Source organism: Cololabis saira, chromosome 17 (assembly GCF_033807715.1).
Source record: "Cololabis saira isolate AMF1-May2022 chromosome 17, fColSai1.1, whole genome shotgun sequence".
Taxonomy (NCBI): domain Eukaryota; kingdom Metazoa; phylum Chordata; class Actinopteri; order Beloniformes; family Belonidae; genus Cololabis; species Cololabis saira.
In genome coordinates, this window is record NC_084603.1 from 40,697,251 (window position 1) to 40,714,172 (window position 16,922).

At 39.7% G+C, this 16,922-nt stretch overlaps 1 protein-coding gene across 2 annotated transcripts; it reads right to left on the minus strand.

Moving 5' to 3' along the window:
* Positions 1-832: 832 nt before the first annotated feature.
* yipf4 (Yip1 domain family, member 4) lies at positions 833-10,879 on the minus strand. 2 transcript variants are annotated; one of them, XM_061745511.1, is made up of 6 exons: positions 10,708-10,879; positions 8,122-8,275; positions 6,733-6,904; positions 5,480-5,557; positions 5,286-5,399; positions 833-1,196 (listed from the first exon to the last, which is right to left on the minus strand). In XM_061745511.1, the coding sequence occupies exons 1-6, from the start codon at positions 10,727-10,729 to the stop codon at positions 1,059-1,061; spliced, it is 678 nt and encodes a 225-aa protein (XP_061601495.1). In that variant the 5' UTR covers positions 10,730-10,879; the 3' UTR covers positions 833-1,058. The 2 variants fall into 2 exon arrangements, with proteins under 2 accessions (XP_061601495.1, XP_061601494.1); XM_061745510.1 differs by having other exon boundaries at positions 10,626-10,864.
* Between the last annotated feature and the right edge of the window lie 6,043 nt (positions 10,880-16,922).

Genomic DNA, 16,922 nt, shown 5'->3' on the forward strand with positions numbered 1-16,922 from the left:
AAATACTTTTCCCCATAATATCAAAGCTTTTTTCCTGTAAATGTTGCACTGCCATCTCGTGAACTATCAACTGTTTTAAGATGTTTGCTTTATTATTTATTATTAAACTAGGATGTTTTTACTCCTTACTGAAACTTTACAATACGGCAGCGTTTTTCTTGTTTCTTGCGTTATTGGACCCGCAGCTTCTGCACCGACAAACGCTAAACATTTTGCAGAAAGCAGGGCCACACAAGTCCATCTTGAGCTTTACTGTCTCCCCTACATGTTTCTAATGTGCTTATTTTCCTCTGTGGAATGAAATAAGACTCAAACTTGGACTTTTTTTGTTTCTGTAATCAGAAAAGATACTTTGAAATTAATTTGCAAGTAATTCAGCTGTTGCAACATACAGCACTGTTTAATGTAGGAATGTCATCTGTTTTTACTGTGTATAAATCAGAGGTCAGTTAAGGGAAAGCAGATTATTAACTAACAAACCACTGTTAATTTACTGCAATCAGTCATGTAATGATCATAAACAACTGACACAAAGGTCTCATGGATTGGGGTTGGGGGTGCAGGGGGGGGCAAGGCACCAAATTATTTAGCCGACATCCTGCTGCTCAAAAACCATAAATATGTTAAACAAATCATTGAAAAACTAAAAAGCATGACTGGACCCACGTCATGGTAGTACAGGGCTGTGGACGAGGGCTGAGTCTCGTCTGCGATGCTTCTAACAGGGACTTACCAGTTTGCAGCATCTTCAATGTGATTAAATCAAAAAGATCATAATTGCTAGCCACAAACAACTGCAGACATTTGGTGGCGAGACATCTGCACTACCAGGTTAAAGCTGCAAAATCATAAGCATTTTATTGACCAAAGACAGGAGGAACACAACTATATACAATGATAGATATTTCCCACACCCCCATGTCTAGAATTTAACAGTTAAAAAAAAAAAAAGAGAAATAAACATCTTTTTTAAAAAGGTCCTGGTGTTGTTTGACTCTATTCCCCAAATGCAGCAGGGTCACTGTCCACGAAAAGGTCCACAGTTCTGACTCGTCCAGTCACACTCCAGTATATAGTGACAGGAAGTAGATGTACAAAAGGAGAATGGGATATATGAGGAGGGGCTTCTTCGTTTTGAATTCATCCCCGACGAGGAGCGAGGCGGCGCTGTACGCAGCCCAGAACACGCCGAACAGCTGGAAGGAGAGAAGAGAGGAGAAGAGAGGAGTCACTGCAGGTTTCAGCTCAAAACCGGCTTGAGAAACGCGAAATTTTGCAAAATACCTAACTTAAATAAGTAACTTAAGTAACTTAAATAAATTCTTCAAGTTGGAAACTTTCTATGTAAGGGTGGGCAAAAAAAACAATATGGCAATCGATATTCAAAATTAAAATATTGATTTAAAAAACTTTTTTTTTTCCAAATATTAAATCATTTTTCAGACAAATGCAGTAGGACTGTATACATGGGCTTAAATAATATTGTTAGTGTTAATTTTATATTATAGGACTGTCTCAGAAAATTTGAATATTGTGATAAAGTCCTTTATTTTCTGTAATGCAAAAATGTCATACATTCTGGATTTATTACAAATCAACTGAAATATTGCAAGCCTTTTTATTTTTAATATGATCATGGCTTACAGCTTAAGAAAACTCAAATATCCTATCTCTAAAAATTAGAATATTCTGGGAATCTTAATCTTAAACTGTAAACCATAATCAGCAATATTAAAAATAATAAAAGGCTTGCAATATTTCAGTTGCATTACAGAAAATAAAGAACTTTATCACAATATTCTAATTTTCTGAGACAGTCTGTATGTAAATAATATGAAAAACATATGCAAATATGTTGTAACCTTGGCTTGTATAGTTACAATAAAACGGCAAGGATCATTTGAATTACATCATTTTGACTAAGTTTGCCATGAATTATTCTAATCTGATGTACATGCAAATCAGATTTTAAGAGGCATAAGGCCTTTTAATAATAATAATAATAATAATAATAATAATAATAATAATAATAATAATAATAATAATAATAATAATAATAATAATAATTTTATTTGTGAAGCACTTTTTATAAAATAATCTCAAAGTGCTACAGAAACCAGCAAACAAAATAAACAAAAAGGAATAAAATCAAGACACATAAAAACCAGAAGTAAAAGCATAAAAGCACAGAGACAATAAAAACATCTATAAAAGACCATGGAAAGACTTCCTGAACAAAAGGTTTTAAGCCCCTTTTTTAAAAGTGTCCACAGACTGAAAGTGTTCAGGGAGGGAGTTCCAGATGTGAGAGAGCGTTACAGTTTTCAAAAAAACTATTAACTATAAATATTGCAATATATCGCAAAATTTGGATATTGCAATATCATATCGTGACTGAAGTATCGTGATGGGTATCGTATCGCAGGGTCTTTGGCAAAAGCCACCCCTACTTCCATGGAAAAATGAGCAGATCGGTCAAAATAAACAGGAAATTTGCTAAATTGTAGGTTTGTCAAATATGGACATCAAATGTGGCTGAAACAAAATCTTTCAACAAAGTCTTGGTTAAAACCAAAAAGATTTCATGTAAATTAATTGACTTTCTATCCCCCGTCCATTCCTTCATCACCTGCTCAGATCATCCCTACAGCTCCTATGTCTTCCTGCTCTGCTCGTTTTATTATGGATTCCTCCAGAGGACACTTGAGAGTATCCCAGGATGCGTTTGGCATTAACAAGTGGCAGTAAAAGGGAAGGAGAAAGCTCATAACTGCTAGCAACAACTTTAAACACTACTTTTGTTGTAAAGCTGTTTTACATTGAGACTGGGGTTCCTCTAATTTCAAATTTATGGACAGTTTTAGAAGAATTACTCCGACATTTTTGGAGATGTGAGCGATTTTGCATGATTTTGGCTAAATGTGTTATGACAAAAAAAAAGTTTAAATATGATCAATCACAACAGATTAGATTTTTTTAATTCCAATGAAAAATGTGTTCAAATTGAAATATCTTTTAACCAGTTTAACCTTCCATGGAAAGTTGCTGTTCCACCCTTTTGCAACCTCAGCTATTAAGGGCCAATCCCAATACACCCCCTACTTTCTACCACTAGCCCTAAAAATGAAGCCACAAATTTTAGGGCCCTTGTAATCTTCCCTAGGGATTGGGACACCACTTGCTACGTCACTACGTGGTTTACGTTCGGGTACGTAAGCGACTGCGTTAGGGCTGGGCAATATATCGAGATTTTAATATATATCGATATATTTTCAAACGCGATATGGTACGAGACAATATCGTTTATATCGATTAAAAAAAAATAATCATAATTTTTATTTTATTTTTTTTATTATTTTGATATAGCTTATTTTGTGACAAATTAACTAGAATGTTTTATTTGAGATTTGCACAAATGTTTTGTTATTTGCACAACTGTCAACCTCAGTGGAAAAGTCTGCCTGTTACTGTCTACATTGTATTAATTGCACAGTGTATTTTAATTTAATTGTTATGCAGGAAAGGGATATTTGTTTTATTTTATTCAAGAAGCATTTTTATTCTATATATGCAGGCAGTTTATTTTTATTTCATTTGTTTTATACATTTTGATATTGTGCAGACCTCTGTTAAGAAAGGAACCTGTGTGACATTTGGCACGAGGCTTTGTATTAAAACTGACTGTTTTTTTAAGGGTTTGCCTCAGAAAAAAAATGAAGCTAACAGAGATGCTATGCTATAATGTTTTGGGGGAAACCCAAATTATGGCACAGAAAAAATATCGATATAAATCGAGTATCGTCATTCAGCTAGAAAATATCGAGATATGACTTTTGGTCCATATCGCCCAGCCCTACACTGCGTAGTTACGTTTGCACATACGTCACACCATATCAGGAAGCCCAGAGCTAAAAGCTGTTTTAATTTAAGCTGTAGCGCTGTTAATATATGCCACTTTATTAAGTTTTAATATTTTTTCAGGCGTAAAAGTAACCGTTAAGATCCCCAACCTGGGCTCAGTTTATCCAAATAACGCCTGTTAAGAAATTTGATCCGATGTTTTCGGGGATGAGAAGAGCCGCCGGCTCGGGAGCTGATTTATAGTTCCGCGTTACACCAACGCAGAGCCTACGGCGTAGGCTCTGCGTTGATGTAACGCGGGACCATAAATCAGCCTTTATTCTGGCGAGATCTGAAGATACAACGCAACAACGGGCAAGCGAGTGATTATGTACATTCACTGAGTGAATATTATGAAAGTAAAATATATATTTCTCGCTAGAAATGTAATCAAAACGCTTTTTTATGCAGAAACTAACTCAAAATATTGATTTTATTCACTAAAAAATAAGAAATGTCCACCATGTTTTTTTTTTTATTCAGTCTGCAAATGACGACGTAAAGCATTCTGGGAAATTTCTCTAGCCCTCGCTCAGCTAGTCAGCATCTGAAATCCCTCACTCTGAAGGGCTAGATTGATACACACTAGCCCTCGTTATGTCCACTAGCCCTACATGCAAAGAGGAATTGGGACACCACTACCCTCACGGTAACGCAGAAAATGTAGGGGTAGGGATGAAAAGTAGGACTAGAGGGGGGATTGGGACTGGCCCTAAGCATTTTAAAACGTTTTGACTGCTGTGAAACCAGTTCATGTGCTTTCCAAGCACAACGCAAACAATTCAGTCAGTCATTAATCCTGCTGGTTATGAAGTCATCTATAACTCCTCACTGCCATAACCAGCTCACCACTGAGTTTTCTTTCTTGCTATAGTACTTTAAAAATAAAAATAATATTTTAGAGGAGGAAGAACTTTTTATTTCTTTTTTTTTCCATCGAGAAAAAAGTTGACAAAAAGTCGAGAAATGTCGAGAATAATGTTGAAGTACAATTTTGAGAAAAAAGTCAAAATTTCATGAATAAAGTTGAAATGTTGAGAAAAAAGGTGAAATTGACTTTATTCCCGAAAATTTCAACTTTATTCTTGAAATTATATTTCAACATTAATCTCGACATTTCGACGTTTTTCTTGAAGTGCACAATAAAAAAATCTTCCCCTCTCAAATATTTTTTCTCCTGCATGGCCCTAATACTTTTCTGTATGATGCTCTAACAGAGGACCTAAAAAAAGAAATCAATAAACCGTTAATAGACAACGTGTATCTGACCAAATCTGAAGCTAAATTCTGTATTAATACTGTGTACTTATTAAAAACATATCTTCAATATCTTCCACAAGCCCCTCTGGCCTTTATGGTTATTTTAACGACTTGATGAGACTCACTTTGACGAGTGTAGAAACCAGCTCAAATCCTCCGATCACAACGAGCAGCGGGGCGATGACGATGAGAGGCAGAAGGGAGTATCCGATCACTCCCAGGACCTGACCGTAGGAAACCTGCTCCAGAGAAGAGAAGACACTTCAGAGTGTGTTTCTCCTCGCTGTGGGGGGGGGGACGGCGTGTCAGGAACACTCACCTCACCACCGAGGACGCGAGCCAGCAGGAAGATGGTTAAGGATCCAAATATCCAGATGGTGATTATCCAAGACACAACCTGGGAATGGAAAATACAATTAATGACTGATTCAATTCTGGTGGCTTGTTTGTTTTACTGTGACACAAAAACTTAGTTGATGAGGTTTCTGTGAGACAAGAAAGGTTTCTGGAACGTACCAAAGGCTTTTTCGTAAAAACTTTTTTTTTGTATTTCATAATTGCAACACATTCCAAAACAAGGTTGGTGCAGGATAATCTAGTTCTAATAAGGAGGTGTAAGGACAAAGACAGGACTGTCTCAGAAAATTAGAATATTGTGATAAAGTTCTTTATTTTCTGTAATGCAATTAATCCCTAGACCTTTTATCAATGCTCGTTTCTTGTATTTTATGGATTTTGCATGGACGGGCTCCCAGACCTCCACTGTTTCTGTTATGACTAACATTTCCTCTCCTTTTTCTTTGTTTTTTGTATACAGGACTGTCTCAAAAAATTAGAATATTGTGATAAAGTTCTTTATTTTCTGTAATGCAATTAAAAAAAAAAATGTCATACATTCTGGATTCATTACAAATCAACTGAAATATTACAAGCCTTTTATTATTTTAATATTGCTGATCATGGTTTACAGTTTAAGATTAAAATTCCCAGAATATTCTAATTTTTTGAGATAAGATATTTGAGTTTTCTTAAGCTGTAAGCCATGATCAGCAATATTAAAATAATAAAAGGCTTGCAATATTTCAGTTGATTTGTAATGAATCCAGATGTATGACATTTTTGTTTTTGTAATTGCATTACAGAAAATCACATTTTTTTCATTTTCTGAGACAGTCCTGTATGTTATTTCAAACTTGTGAAGTGACTGTAAAAAATGATTTAGAACAAAAGCAGTGTCCATTAAAGGATGAGACTTTAAAGAGAAAAGGACAAAGGACATTTTTCAAAACAAAGTTCCTCAGATAGGAAAGGGATTTGCTTATTTCTCCCTAGAAGTGAAAAGGCAACAAGTGTGCTATGCTATGAGGTTTTGTCAGAGCTCTTGTCAAAGCTCATTTCCACTTCTTTGATGGCAGCATCCACGCAGAAAAACTCGCTCTAAGTTTAGAGAACATATGCTGCCTTCAAGAACACATTTCAAGGTACGAGAATGAGACAAGTACATTTTCTTTTGGTGGTCCCGAGGTACGCGGGGACACGGTCTGAGTGGAGCTTGTTCTTGATCCTGCTCACCCTGAACTGTCCGTAGATGGAGATCATGGAGAAGAGCAGCACCACGGCCAGGGGGCCCCAGAAGTCTGGGTTGTCCCTGACCACCTGCCGGTTGTAGCCCAGCGACGGCATGGGCATCAGCACACAGCGGATCTTGTAGTAGATGTCCTTCAGATCGATGTCCAGCTCCTCCCTGATCACAGAGGAGACAGAGGAGACAGCAGCGTCAGGGCTGAGGGCTCGCACTGATGCACGGCAGCAGGAGAACACAGCAAACTACGGTGGCCCAGACCCGCCATTGCTGAAGATTAAAGAAACGCTGCAAATAAAAACAAACGCAGCTGCAAATAAAATAAACGCTTTGCAAATAAAATAAACGCTGCAAATAAAAACAAACGCTGATGCAAATAAAAGAAACGCTGCAAATATAAAGATACGCCGCTGCAAATAAAAAAAACGACGCAAATAAAAAAGCCACAACGGAAGTGAATTACCGGGGACTATTTTTGCTGATGCACCGGTGTTTTTTACGTAAGAGGAGAAGAAGAAGACGAAGATGTAAGTGAAAAGGAAGAATTAAGAAGAGCCAGGAATAAAAAGAACAACGAACGAGAAAATAAGTGAAAAGGTTAGTGTTCAACGTCGCTACGTGTAATTTTTAATCTGCAACACCGGTGCATCGGCAAAAATAGTCCCCGGTAATTCACTTCCATTGTGGCTTTTTTATTTGCGTCGTTTTTTTATTTTATTTGCAGCGGGGTTTATTTTATTTGCAGCGGCGTTTGTTTCTGTTTGCAGCGTTACTTTTATTTTCAGCAATGGCGGGTCTCGGCCACCGTAGCAATCACATCAACAGTATCACAGCAGCCGGGCTTGAGCTGAAGTCCAACCTGAGGGAGAACCGGTGTTCTGCAGTTCCCTGCACAATCAGCAAAAAACTTCTGCAAAAGCAGACATCTGTGAATCAAGGTTCAATCAGTTAAAATATTTCCATACTGATATTTTCCAAGGTTTTTTGCAACTCTATTCTCATTAAGTTGTTACTTTTTACTTTATTATTGTAAAACTGCAAAACCACCCTACCTATATTCCTAATTCATTCCAACTTCATCCTCAAAATACTGCACCTGTGACTTTTTTCTTGTAATATTGCAACATTACTCGCTTAAAATTATAACTTTTTCATAATATTGAGACATTTTGCAAAATTGTGATTTCTCCTGAAATTGCTAATTCACTCTTGAAATACTGCTATTGTTTTTTCCAAGTTCTTGTGCAGGCTGCAAACTTCCCGGACCGTGCACTTTGCGGGGCAGTATCAGCAGTTACCTGTGTCTGTATGTTTACCCCCAGACTAAATGCACATGTTTTACTCCCTAAAGTTTGTAGATTTGGGTGATGGGGACTCACAGAAGAGGCTTGCTCTCCTCACTGTCGTCCTCCTCCACCTCCAGCAGCCAGCCGTAGCCGCGCTGCCTCAGGAAGGTGGTGGCGTACGGGTCTCTGCCGCCGTCGCTGCTCATGTTCAGCTTCACGTCCGGGGTGCTGATGGTGCCGCTCAGTTCTACGGAGAAACATAGTGGCTTTTGGATTGTGCACAAAACTCATACACACAAATTCATTTGTAGTTATTCATACACTACAGTTGGTGTTTCACATGGTTCTGTACTTTTCACTCTTTATAAGCTTCCACTAGGTACCGTTATTAGGTAACACAGCATGAACTTTCCTTGTTGTGCAGATGCTCAGGTATATCCATCCATGGATGAGCTGTTAACAGCACTGGATTACAAACATCCCTTAATGACATCCAAGGTCTGGATAGTATTATCTTTACATCTAGATTTGCCATTTAATAAGACAAGTTTCTGCAACGGATGTCTTTCTTTCTCATAACCTCATTGAAATAGGAAACTTCTATCTCAGAGTGATGAATGCTGTGTGTATATGTATCTCTATTTATATAAAGATGCATAGATTCATACTAGTGTTAATGTTGTAATGTTCTGCACAATTGTTTTGACATGTCTGGAATTAATCAATAAATGAAGAAAATCTAGTCAGTGCAGTTGCTAATTCAAGACTTGGAGGCACTGGAGTAAAAAGTAAGGGAGGCCATGCACAAAATAATTCAACCAAAAACACCTGGAGTCAGTAGTGTGGTAGATGTTATCTAGAGTTCATGGACTGATGAAAGACACATGCATTGGAAGTTTGCTGCTCACAAGAAGCATCTGCTGATGGGAACCATGCCTCAAAAAAGGAGATCTCAGAGGACGAATTATCAAAAGTAGTTGATCTGCATAAGGTTGGAAAAAGATAAATAATCTCAAAGCATTTAGCCATCCATCAGTCCACAGAAACAAGAACTGTGTATAAGTGAAGACGACTAAGTACTGTGGTTACTACTCTTCCCAGAGGACTAGAAAGACAACGCAGAATCCTCAAGGAGGTTAAAACAAACAAACACGAGGAATAGAGGGAATGGGCATGACGTCACAGATGCGACTTCACAGCGGGTTACGCCCACTGAGTGTCAGAAAGACTGAGTGTCAGAAAGACTGAGTGTCAGTGTAAACTTTCAGTTTGAGCAACTGGAAAACATCTAAAATGGGAAAGAGCTGTTGTGCGATCGACTGTACTTATAGATTTAGCAAGAAATCAGAGTTATCGTTTTCTAGTGACGGAAAATAAGCTAAAGAGAGACAAATGGGTCGCTGCAATTCACAGAAACAACTGGAACTGGAACTGGGCACCGAAACGTGGATTTGCGGTTCCCATTTTGTATCAGATAATGTTGGATTTTTGGGTAGCTAACGTTAAACGGTCAAATCATAAAGTTCGGTGTCCTCATCACTTTAATTTCTACAACAAATCCTGCCTTGAGGTCGGATCAAGCGTCAGGACTTTTGTAAGCCTTCAAGCTTTGCTTCGTGTATTTCCCCGGCGTAGAAATTAAGTACATATAAATATCAGGAAACTGGATTGGTGGCCAAATATTAATGTCCATGGACCACTGGTTCTTGGTAACTGTACCAAATATTAATGTCCATGGACCACTGGTTCTTGGTAACTGTACCAAATATTAATGTCCATGGACCACTGGTTCTTGGTAACTGTACGGGTCACAGCTTAAGAAAACTCAAATATCCTATCTCGAAAAATTTGAATATTCTGGGAATCTTAAACTGTAAACCATAATCAGCAATATTAAAATAATAAAAGGCTTGCAATATTTCAGTTGATTTGTAATGAATCCAGAATGTATGACATTTTTTTTTTTTTCTTTTTTAAATTGCATTACAGAAAATAAAAGAACTTTATCACAATATTCTAATTTTCTGAGACAGTCCTGTATATGCAAACAAGTTAGAGGAAAAAAAAAAGTACAAAAAAAAGACAGTCCTGTAATGATGACTTTTAATTTTGGTGTCCACCCCAAGAATTGAAGTGGCCCCATGTGGCCCCTCCATGGAAACATGTATGGATCCCCCCCCCCCCCCCCCCCGGGTGAGTAAATAAAGGTGTGGGGGATGGCTGGACCAGCCCAACACTCTCCAGGAAACAGCCTGACAGGAACACCCAGAGCCGGGGCTGTCAGCCACGTAGACGCATGACAGCGAGTACACGGGCCTGCACCTGCCCTGCCCACATGAAACCTAACCAGACCCAACAACACATCATGTGAACATCATGTGAACATCATGTGAAAATTATGTGAACATCACACTCAGCTGAGTGTCTCACTCCTGCAGGCCTAGACGCTGCGTGGCGGCGTCAAGCCCCATTTATGCTTCTGCGTTAAAACGACGGGGTAGCCTACGGTATGGGGTGCGCGTCGCCGCGTACACTACGCCGTAGGTTACGCCGTGATTTAACGCAGAACCATAAATCAGGCCTTAGCAGTAGCATACCTTCAGCTTCAGAGGAAGAGACGAACGTGAAGTCTCCGTTGGTGGGAGAAAACTGCATGTTTGCCTTTATCCCGTCACTAACCTACTAACCACAGGAACGACATTCGCGTGAGCGGTCAGGAGAATACAGCAGCACACGGTAGTGTAGGTGGCATGGGTCGCAGCAGGATAGAAAGGTAAACTATCGCATCTTGTTGTCGTCCCGTGTGTCAGGGCGGCGCTGCGTTCACGGCCGCTGCTGGCCCTCGGACTCGGGAGCTCTGCTCACAGGACGAGTCCCGTGTGTCAGGGCAAAGATACTCTATACAGGATTATTTTAGGATTTTTTTTTATTTATTTATTTTTTTTTATCTTTTATTTTATTATTTTATGATTATTTTATTTTATTTTAGATTATAAAACGTCTCTGGTCAGGGCTGCGCTGCGGAGGAAGCCAGCCAGCCGAGCACCGGAAGCTGGGGCCGAGACACGTCCACGCTGCGTTCAGGGCCGTTGCTTGCCCTCTGACGCGGGAGCTCTACGTACATGTGTCCTCCCATGCGGTGTCAAGAGACAACCGCAGATAAAAATAAACCCCTGCAAAAAAAAAAAAAAAACAAACATCATAGGGCATCCATCCACCAATTTTCTATACCCATTTGACCCTTTAAAGGGTCACGGGGTCTGTCGAAGCCTATCCCAGCTCACACAGGCGAGAGGCAAAAATCATAACCGTAACAATATATTATTTTTGATAAATTATCTCGTGAAAGAATGCTTCCCAAAAATGCAACTTTAAGAGTTTTTAAGAGTATTAAGAGTTTTTATCTGCGTTGAATGTTTTCCTTCCTTTTCTTACTACATTTTATCTGGTCTCTTCTTTGCTACGAGCTGATATTTTATGATATTTTTGAGTACATTTTGAAAATTTCCCAACAAGCCACTTATAAATATTCTGAGAAATGCACATGAAATAATGCAAATTAATAGATAATGAGACTCTTTAAATTGGGATATAATTTATGCTTCGATGGAAAAGGATACAGTTGTGTTCTGACAGATTAAAACGTTAGCTGTATACACAGAGTAAGAACAAACCTGTCCATATTAATGAACATACGTGTGCAATAAAATACCTGGACCCAGAAGTATAAATCAGGGATAAACAGAGAAACCATCCATGTGTCTTTCCTTGCACAAAAATGAAGGAGATGCATGAAAGAAAAAATTATGTGCTTTGACAATCTTCACCCTTCATGCACTTTTTTCAAACCAGTACTAATACCACTAATGTAATAACAAAAATAACACTAATAACTTAACTTAAAATGTACAGTGATTGTTTCCATTGGATTGGTTATGAATCCAGAAGGCGGCAGGACTTCAACTTTAACCCTTTATTTCCACTAAGTAATAAAAATCCGCCTGGAATTTATTGTGTTATGATGGCTGTAAAAGTGTCTTAAAATGTGTTAGGACCAAGTCCTTTACCCCTTTTTTCAGAACCATTTCAACTTTCATTATCTGGAATCATTTACATTTCACAAAATGTAATGAGTGCTTAATAACACTTTACATGGAATAAAAACTAAAAAAACGGAAATAGATTTGAAAGGTTTTTAGTATGTAAAGCAGTGTTATATCACAGTTACAAGAAATTGGAGATGAAGGAACGCAAACTGAACATGTTCTGAAACTGTCCATTGAACATTGTAACTCTGGACTTTTTGAAATGGCCATTCCTGCTTTTTCAAAAGGTGCAAAAAAACGCTTTTTGTTATCAACAACATCAACATCAACAACTTCCTCTGTTTTCCAGGCTACTGGTTCTTCATCTGAGCTGTCAGATGAGCTGTCAGATGAGCTGTCAGGGTTCTCAGATGGAATTTGGGGGACTTGGGACTTTGCTTCCTCCATAGGCTGGGAGTCCACTGCAGCAGGAGGCCCCCTGAAAATGTAGACATAAGATATGAGATGTGATATATATATATATATATATATATATATATATATATATATATATATATATATATATATATATATATATATATATATATATATATATACATACACACACACACATATCTTTATACATTTATTTATATCTATATACATATCTATTTAGATATCAGTGATGTGATGTAAAAAACAATCTCTTTTAGATGAAAATAATTAGTGCACATCATATTGAGCAGAAAGGTATATAATGGGGGGTTACCCAAGTAAATTCAGTTTGAGAGCTTCAGCAATACAATGCAGAAGCAAAAAAGCAATAGTAGCCTAGTATCTATCCAACTCTGTATTTAGTATTACTATAACTCCTGCTGGGACACAATAAAAACGAATGATAAGAATTATTTCAAGGAAGTTGGAAGTTATCGTTTTAGCTTAGTCAATATCCACTCTATATGCACTGAAAAGAGTTTACTTACCTCTGCATGGTTGCTCATCCTCTGAATCCAAGTAGCGCCAAGGGACGCTCTTTCTTCTGTCTGGACGTGGCGCTAACACTAAACTAAACTAAACACAGATAAACAATGGAAAAACCACTCTAATTAACTAACTAACCAACTAACTAACTAATAAAACATACAAAATATACTCCTATACTATACTAAAATACTGCTAAATTATATATATATCTAATCGTTTTTCTTCTCCGTCTGTCACGTTACCGTAAAGTGTTGGAAAGTGTTGGAAAGCGCAACTTCTTGGCTTTAAAGGAGCCGTCTGTAAGAAATGTCCAAAACTGGTACTGCAGTCACTGCAGTTCAAAATATTGTTGAGCGGCGTGTACCCTCCCCCTCCTCCCCCCGACCAGAGGTTGCCAGGTAGGCTGCAGAATGCAGCAGGAACGTAGGCTAACATGGCTGCCATAATTAGAGCCGAGCTGGCAACCCGGATGCCGAAACAATACTGACTTGGTGATTGGGAGATAGGTGGAGGGTGGAGCTTCAGAAACAATACTGACTTGGTGATTGGGAGATAGGTGGAGGGTGGAGCTTCAGAAACAATACTGACTTGGTGATTGGGAGATAGGTGGAGGGTGGAGCTTCAGAAACAATACTGACTTGGTGATTGGGAGATAGGTGGAGGGTGGAGCTTCAGAAACAATACTGACTTGGTGATTGGGAGATAGGTGGAGGGTGGAGCTTCAGAAACAATACTGACTTGGTGATTGGGAGATAGGTGGAGGGTGGAGCTTCAGGCCAAAACAAAAAATGACAACATAAACATCAGTTGAGGGCTGCAACTCCTCTTTTTAAACTGGAATATCCTGGCTTGAGTGCTGTTGTCAGTGACATAAGTATTTGAAATGAACATGATTTTTAAATGTCTGTTAACATATCGGGGTCATTTTATGATTCGTTTTATTATTGCTCTTACATACAGCTCCTTTAATATTCCCTTGAAATGTCTTCTCTAGCATAAACTGGCGAGGAGTTACGGTAAATTGAATTGAGCCTGTTTTTTTCTATCATATATGATAGAATCGGTAATAAAGGTAAGATTCACACAAAAAAAGAGTGTTTTAATAGGATTTTCCACGACAGAGACCATAGAAGTGATTTGGAACATTCGAACTTTACTCACAACCAGGAGAATAAGGGACGTTTCAACATCCACGATTCTGCAAGTGGTCCAAGAGACCTTGAACCATTAGATGAGCTGCAGGAGTTTAAGGAAAAGCTGGAGATAAAGGATTTCTTTCTCGCTCAAGAAAAATACTTTAAGGAATCAGCAGAGAAACAGTCCCCTGTATATGAGAAAAAAATCAAAGACGCTGAAACTCGTTTGGAGGCTGAACGCCAGCTCACACGGGTCTGTAAAGAAGAACTCAATCAATGCGAAGGCATTATTGAGGATCTACTTCAGTCGTCCAAAACGCTTGAAGAAGACTGTGAGGTTAAGTCCAAGCAGGAAAAGGCCCATAAGTCGGTCCTTGATGAAATAGAAAAATTAAAAAAGCAACTGGAGGAAGAAACAAACTCAAATCTTGATCTGATATCTAAACTGGAGGCACAAGAAACATTGAACAATGAACTTAACCAAGACTTAGCTGCAAACGTGGGGGTGTCAGGCCCAGAAGAGGTCTCTGAGCTGAAAATGACCACTGAATCGCAATTGGTTTCTGAAGTTTCTGAACAAAAAGCCAAGAAGCGTAGACGCAGAAAAAAGAAAAGACCAGAGCAATCTGACGATGCTAATCGGGTCATCGAATACCTCCCTCAACCTGAAGATGGTGTTCCGACAGCAGACTTGATGATTGATGTAGAACTCACCGAAGAAAGTAACCAGCCTGAGGTCGGTGATAACTTGGCTGCAAAAGTGGGAGACCCTGAGCCAGAAGAGTTGTCCAAACCGGTACCAACCACTGAAACAGCATTGGTCTCAGAACAGGATGGGGTTGCTGAACAAAAAGCAAAGAAGCGTAGGCGCAGAAAGAAGAAGTCAGAAAAATCTGAGGATGTTAATCAGGTCATTGAATACCTACCTCAATCAGAAGATGGTATACCAACACCAAACTTGATGATTTTGCAAGAGTTGGCAATAAAAGTAGGAGTTTCAGAACCAGAGGGCGTCTCTGAGCTGGTGGGGGCCAATGAAAAGGAATTGGTCTCCAAACCAGAAGATATTTCTCAACTAAAAACAGAGCAAGCGTCACTAGCGGAGCCTGGACCCGAGAATAACAAGATGTTAGAACTGAAAACTGAAAAAAGTGACCAGTCTGAGGTCAGTGCTGCAAAAGTGGGAGACCCTGAGCCACAAGAGTTGTCCAAACCGGTACCAACCACTGAAACAGCATTGGTCTCTGAACAGGATGGGGTTGCTGGACCAAAAGCAAAGAGGCAGAGACCTAGAAGGAATAACGGGTCAGTAATTACTGAGAATTTGAAACAATTTGAAGTAATTGAAGAACTCCCTGAACCGAAGGATGCTGTTATAAACGAGGACACCAAAATGGTATATAATCCTTCACTGTGGAGAAGATTTAAGAAGTTCCTCACCCCGGCATGTCTGCGCCAGTACAAGCACAAGAACACAGTCCAAGATTGAGTGCAAAAGCAACCGGGTTGTCACCAAGTAAACAACAAAAACAAGATTGACAAAACAAAATTGAACAGTTCCAAAACCGAAGTCATACAAACTGGCACCCCTCACCAGGTCCAGTCATCACCCATAACCACCATCTCCTTCTCCGGTCAAGACATCCCCCTCTCTACCTCTGTTACCAACCTCGGTGTGAAGCTGGACCCACAACTCACCTTTGTAAACCACATCAAACATCTGTACAAAACTTGCTTCTTCCACATAAAGAACATATCTAAACTCCGCCCCTTCCTCACTTCCTCCGATGCAGAAAAACTCGTCCACGCCCTAATCTCCTCCAACTTCAATTCATTCAGAACTGTGCTGCCCGAACTCTCAGTGCTGTGTGGATGTCTGCTGTGTAGATGTCTGCCTGTGTAGATGTCTGCCTGTGTAGATGTCTGCTGTGTAGATGTCTGCCTGTGTAGATGTCTGCCTGTGTAGATGTCTGCCTGTGTAGATGTCTGCCTGTGTGGATGTCTGCCTGTGTAGATGTCTGCCTGTGTGGATGTCTGCCTGTGTAGATGTCTGCCTGTGTAGATGTCTGCCTGTGTAGATGTCTGCCTGTGTAGATGTCTGCTGTGTGGATGTCTGCCGTGTGGATGTCTGCCTGTGTGGATGTCTGCCTGTGTGGATGTCTGCTGTGTGGATGTCTGCTGTGTGGATGTCTGCCTGTGTGGATGTCTGCTGTGTGGATGTCTGCTGTGTGGATGTCTGCTGTGTGGATGTCTGCCTGTGTGGATGTCTGCTGTGTGGATGTCTGCTGTGTGGATGTCTGCTGTGTGGATGTCTGCCTGTGTGGATGTCTGCTGTGTGGATGTCTGCTGTGTGGATGTCTGCTGTGTGGATGTCTGCTGATGCTTCCACCTGCCTGTGTGTCTGCTGTGTGGATGTCTGCCTGTGTGGATGTCTGCTGTGTAGATGTCTGCGTGTGTGGATGTCTGCTTTGTAGATGTCTGCTGTGTGGATGTCTGCTGTGTTGATGTCTGCTTTGTAGATGTCTGCTTTGTAGATGTCTGCCTGTGTGGATGTCTGCCTGTGTGGATGTCTGCTGTGTGGATGTCTGCTGTGTGGATGTCTGCTTTGTAGATGTCTGCTGTGTGGATGTCTGCTGTGTAGATGTCTGCGTGTGTGGATGTCTGCTTTGTAGATGTCTGCCTGTGTGGATGTCTGCCTGTGTGGTGCTGATGTCCCTGACCCTCCAGTCTGGCCTTCGGCAGGAGGGTC